Below are 6,000 nucleotides of genomic sequence, written 5' to 3'. Positions count from 1 at the left end.
AAACATAACACACCTCACGTCCAGGACTCCACACACAGAGTTTGGAGTTGCACATTCACAAGCTTTTGTGAAGTGGCTATTTGTTGTTTTACTCTCGGCTCATGGTGCTACTGTAATTCTACTGAGTGTATGTGTAGTTTGCTAGAAAAGCTTCCTAGTTACAATACACACCCACATACAGAAGTCAAAGACATGCACTGACACACACAGTGTTTTGTAGACATGCAACCACCGGTTTGTTTTAATGCTGAAATCCATAATGTTTAAGTTAATTTACTGTAGAGTTTCATTTCAAGCCCAATGAAGCAGCAACTCAGAAGTCAACACAAGTCCACAAGTAATTACAGAGTTTCCAGTTATTCTATGTGTATCAAAATGAAGTGGATTAAAAGCTGTTACACCGAGAGGATGTTTTGCTTAAGACGCCACAGTTTCTAAAAAGGCTTCACTGCATGTAAAGGAAATGAACTGAAAATGTCAGTTAAGTAAAATACAAACTCTTCACACAACCTTGACATGTTAGAAAATGTTCTAAAGCTCTGCAGCAGCTGATTGTTGCAGTAGATTGGCAGGCATGAAAGAAAATTCGTCCAAGTGGGAAAGACTCCTGAACACAATTCAGGCGTTGGTGGAGTATGAAAAGTCCAAAGTTAGTGTTGTCTTGTTTGACTGAGACCAAGGTTGTGATTTGGGTTGAAGAACATTAAACTTGTCATTGTAGGTAAAGTTACTGCAGGAGAAATGTGTCTGGTAATAGGATGATATGAAAAATGCAACCTGTTTATAAGTTTAGCTTCTGTGTGTAAAATCCTGATTTCTAAAGTAACTGTCACATAAATGTAGCTAAACAGAATAAAGTATAATTAGACTCATCCCACTTTTAATTTGTACTGATTAGCACAAATCTAATGTTTGTTTCGCAGGTTATAATCACTACTGTCTCTTTTCTCTAGTGTTTATAATCCAGCTCATATTTTATGCAGCAGGTGTTAAATGGCACGGTGCTGCTCACTGTACTCCAGAGTAATCCAAGCAGAGATTTTCATCAAATGCTGCTCAGCAGGAAATAACCATTAAACAAAACGGCCTTATCACCCTCGTGCAGGTAGTGTCTTTAATTAACTGCGCTGCGCCTCAGCCATTCAAACTCGGGGGGCTTTAAGACCCAGCAGAGGCACAATAGTGAACATCTGCCGCTTCGGTTTCCACTGTATGAATTGCGCCTGGGCTCCGGTCTGAAGACACACGGGCAGCGGCAGGCGGGCTGGCTCAGTGCGGACGGACTGGAGTGGATCCGGGATGTGAACAGATGACGCTGGACCATGAGACAAAGTGGAGTCAGACGCACAGAGTCGCAGCGATAAGACAGCGCGCCACAAAATGAAGACACCTATGGTAAAGCTTTCTGTTGTGTATCTGCTTTATGCAATTGTTTGTGCTGGATTACAAATCTACTAATGTTCAGCGAAGTGCGCTCCAATCGCCATAACGCGGGTGTGTGCGCACTGTCGGATCAAGAGATTAGGGTTCGAACAATAGACATCCAGCTGTGCGCTCTGTTTGCCACTAAAGCTTTTTCTTCTAAGAAACACCACAGCGTGGACAACAGCGCACTGGGGCTTTGTTTTTCTGCGTTCCTGCAGATGCATGCCTTTAAAAAGTACTGGGAATTTAAGTGCTGGAGTGTTATTGGTGTTCACGCACGTCGCCCCAGTTTAGACTGTGCTGTGAAATAAAAACAGGTCCACACATCCAACAATCAGCGCACCAAGAAACAAAAGTGACGAGCAGCGCGTCTTAGACATCTGTAATTGAACACAGATTGGGCCTGATAACTCTTCTCCACTCACAAGGTCAAAGTATCGACATGAACTTTGACTTTCCAGTAGTCTTGCTTTACTGCGTCCTCTGAGGTGTGGCTCCTTCTGTGAATTGCTCCTGGACGCATCTCAGCAATAAATGCACAAATGCAAACTAAGTAAATGATCAATAACAGCCCGACAGCTCGTCAATGTTATAATTATGCCTGTGCCCTTAAATTAAGGCAATAAGAGATGCTTTTCTAAGTTTGGTCCCACAGGAATGTGGTGGCAGACCAGGTGAGGATGAAGATGTCAGGCGGCCTCTGGTGCAGCTTGGACTCACTGGCGCGGGACTAATTTGTCAGCGTGTGTTTGTGTGTTTGTGCCAGCGCCATGGGGTAGCCGTGCTTCTCGTGCTTCTCCTGTGCGCCAGCTTGTTCCTTGTGTACAACGGCAGCTTCAACGGCGCTTCCAGGGACGCTAACGACACGCACACCCGGCAGCATGAGCAGCTGCGGCGGCCCACTGAAGCCTCCGTCAGGGTGGCCAAGCCGCATCCCCCGGTCCTCCAGGGATACAGTGGCATCATCGACCATAAGGTAAACAGATGTGGATGCGTGTGCTTCATATCCATGAATAATGCACAAAGTGTTTGAAAGTAGAACTAGTTTTACTTTATCTCATTAGGAATCCATTTCTGCACCGCATCTTCACTTTCTCCACCTGAAACACGCGCACATACATTTCCTCCTGTCTAATGACCAGCACACCTCCATCTGCACAGCTCTTTGGAGAAATCAAGCCTCCCCCCTGTCATTTATCACAATTTTCTCCAACACAGTGTTGCGCCACACTCAATACCCACCTGTCGTTACTAATAACAGCTTAGGCTTCAAATGAAACCCTTGGCTGCATTCTTACGCTCTAATTGATAAGCCCAGGAGACCTGCAGCTAGGTGAACCCTGACGTCACTGTAGGGGTGTATTGACTCCATCTATTTACCAAGCCAGGAGAAAACAATCAATGTGAGTACTGGGGAGCGAAGGCGCTGCAAGTTAAGCAGACCTAATCACCTTGTAAAGGCGTCTTTTTAGGAAACAGACAAGACAGCGCATTTCTCTGAGAGCAATTTAGCTGATGGTCTGTTGGACTGTTTGTGGTCTGCACCACTGACCTAAATAATGATGCAACAGTTCTCCCAACAGTTGGAACAGAGAGGTTTAAAATTTAGACGCACTGAAAGCTTAGAAAGACGCATGGACAGACTCTGAGACAAGACAGACATAGAAGCAAGTCACTCAGACTGAGACACAGAACCACCATCAACGATGTCGCTTACATTGTAGGTGCTGTGTAGTAATTTTGTGTGTCTGTTGCAGCCACTTTGTCTCTTCATCTTTCTGTAGCTGTTTCTTGAAGCTTCGTTTATCTCATTAAGATTGTGCATCATCATTTGATTGACTTTCATTTCAAACAAAGGGCCTACTCCTGGGGCCCTGACCCCACTTTTACTTTTTCAGAGTTTGTGCCCAGTAAACTCATTCACGGATCCATCCAGGAGTAATGACGCCTTCAGTGGCCAGTCACTTTTTCCATCTCTTTTTTAAGAAATGGCATGTGTTAGCTGCAGGAAAACACGCTCTAAGTCATCAGTCTGTCACAGGGTCATTTGCATATGAGTAATGTGACATCCTCCTCCCTGCTGTTGCTGAGGAGGAGAGACAAATAAGCAGCATGAACACGTACCGGCTGGACAGACTTGGACAGCCACACCTTGTTGTTGAACGTCAGAAAATGGAGCCTGCTTGGTAAATTACCTTTCGCTAAATTAAACACCGGTGGTTCTGTCACTTAATCTTGTGACGAAGTAATGCAGGTTGGAAACAGAAGGTGGAACTATTATTCATTAAAAGAAATCTCAGTGGTACAGAAACCGACAAGTGTGGAAACCTATAATGTTTGCTGCTGATGGCTGTGAAAAGTTCAGCTGGCAGTTTTCTCAGGAGAAATGCTGCTTGTCTGTCCACTTAAGTTTCCTTTTCCTGTCTCTCCGCTCTGTGAGAAATGCCTGTTGGTGACCTTATGTGCATGTGAATTTGTAATTGTCTTTACATGTAACATACTGTCCTTAGCTGGTACATGTATTCCTGGTGGCTTAATGTCAGTGAGCAGACAGCCATTTAAATGAAAAATCCATTTTCATGTGATTTCTTGTGCACTTTATTTGTCTTACTTTCAGCAGCCTTGTTCAGGATCATTGTAAGTTATGATGTTATTTTACTCACCAACACAATCTGTTGGACAATAAACATTATGTAGCTAAACCCAGTTATTCTCTATTATCCAAATGACTTGGACGTTTAATTAAAATAATAATTCAAACTGTTTGTTACAAACATTCATTCGATTTTGCAGAGCTTTCTGATTCAGGGTTGACCTTAGCTTAATTTGCTGCTTGTGTACTTTTATCTGTATCCATTTATCAGTTGTGTTTTAGGCCCTAAGAGTGAGGATGTTTTTAGAAATGGTGTTTTTTTTTTTTGTTTTTTTTTTAAGTTTTGAAGACTGACCATGAAGGCAGGAAATGAACAGGGAGTGGGAGATGTGGAATAACAAGCCACAAAGGTCAGAGACAAACCAGGGATTTAATGGCTTGTGATTGTTGCCTCAGCACCTGGGACCCTAGGAATGAATGGGCATTTAGCTCAGGCCTCGGTTCTGCAGCACTATTTGATAATGAAGACTCTGATAATGAAGGGTTAAGGTTGGGATTAAGTGTGATTCAGTTAGAGTTAGTCATCTGTCATTTACATAGAGCCAGAAATGAATGACCAGCAGTGCATGTGTAAACAGGGCGCTTTATGCACTGTTAACATTATAGGACTTCATGCATGAGCATTGACTGGACATGTCTGCATTCACTTTGCATACCTGACCCTTAATTGCATTATACATCAATCAGCCATAACATTCTGCCACTGACAGGTAAAGTGAATAACACTGATTATTACTTTACAGTGGCACCTGTCAGTGTGTGGGGTATATCAGGCAGCAGGGGAACATTCAGTCCTTAAAGCTAATTGTTGGAAGCAGGAAAGGCTCTGAGAGACTCTGACAAGGGCCAAACTGTGATGGCTGGATGACTGGGTCAGAGCAGCTCCCAAACTGCAGGTCTTGATGGGTGTTCAATTCAATTTAAAATTTTCAGTTGTGCCAAATCACAATACACTGACCTCAAGGCACTTTACAAAAAAACAAAAACCCAACAAATCCCTTATGAGCAGCACTTAGTGACAGTGGAGAGGAAAAACTCACTCTAATGGCAGAAACCTTCAGCAGTACCAGGCTCAGTCTGGGCGGCCATCTGCCTCGACCGGTTGGGGTGAGTGGATAGAGGAGAGAGAAAAGAACAACAACAATAAACAACAAATAGACACTGCAGGTTGGTGGGGCCGGTAACTGTACATCAGCAATATACAGCTCCAGGACTGGAGACACCTGCAGAAGGTACAGGGGAGAGAGGGAGAGAGAGATACAAACTAGGGGAGAGAGAGAGGACAAATTTAGTGACATTCAATGTTGGAATATACATGTGGGGGGAGAGCTCAGTGCACCGATGGACAGTCCTCAGGCAGTGTAGGCCTATAGCAGAATAACTAAGTGATGGTTCAGGGTTACCTTTAAGTCTAGCCTTAAAGTACAGAGAGTGTCTGCCTCCTGAACCCAGACTGGGAGCTGGTTCCACAGGAGAGGAGCTTGATAACTTAAGGCTCTGCCTCCCATTCTGCTTTTGGAAACTCTGGGAACCACAAGTAGACCTGCACTCTGAGAGCGAAGTGCTCTATTGGGATGATATGGTAATATGAGGTCTTTAATGTATGAATGAGCTTGATCATGAAGAGATTTGTATGTGAGAAGAAGGATTTTAAATTCTATTCTGGATTTTACAGGGAGCCAGTGAAAAGAAGCTAATATAGGACTAATGTCTTGCAGTACAGAGTCCATTATCTGAGGCTAAGAGAAGACCGTTTTAGACCGCACTTTTAACAGTGCTGTTTCTGTACTATGATGTGCTCTAGATCCTGATTGAAAATCTTCAAATAGTTCATTCCTGTGTAAGTGGTCTGATAGCTGCTTAGCAACAGCTTTTTCTAGGATTTTAGAAATAAATGGTAGGTTGGATACTGGTCCATAATT

General features: G+C 43.5%; 1 protein-coding gene across 2 annotated transcripts in view; it reads left to right on the top strand.

Moving 5' to 3' along the window:
- The first annotated feature begins 1,027 nt into the window (after positions 1–1,027).
- st6galnac5a (ST6 (alpha-N-acetyl-neuraminyl-2,3-beta-galactosyl-1,3)-N-acetylgalactosaminide alpha-2,6-sialyltransferase 5a) overlaps positions 1,028–6,000 on the top strand; it is a 47,450-nt gene continuing 42,477 nt past the window's right edge. For both annotated transcript variants that reach the window (XM_026312965.2, XM_026312963.2), the window contains exons 1-2: positions 1,028–1,395; positions 2,192–2,401. In XM_026312965.2, the coding sequence (XP_026168750.1) occupies positions 1,381–1,395; positions 2,192–2,401 (225 nt within the window). In that variant the 5' untranslated portion in view covers positions 1,028–1,380. The remainder of the gene's footprint in view (positions 1,396–2,191; positions 2,402–6,000) is intronic.

Source organism: Mastacembelus armatus, chromosome 17 (assembly GCF_900324485.2).
Source record: "Mastacembelus armatus chromosome 17, fMasArm1.2, whole genome shotgun sequence".
Classification (NCBI taxonomy): domain Eukaryota; kingdom Metazoa; phylum Chordata; class Actinopteri; order Synbranchiformes; family Mastacembelidae; genus Mastacembelus; species Mastacembelus armatus.
This window is presented reverse-complemented; position numbering and strand designations above follow the sequence as displayed.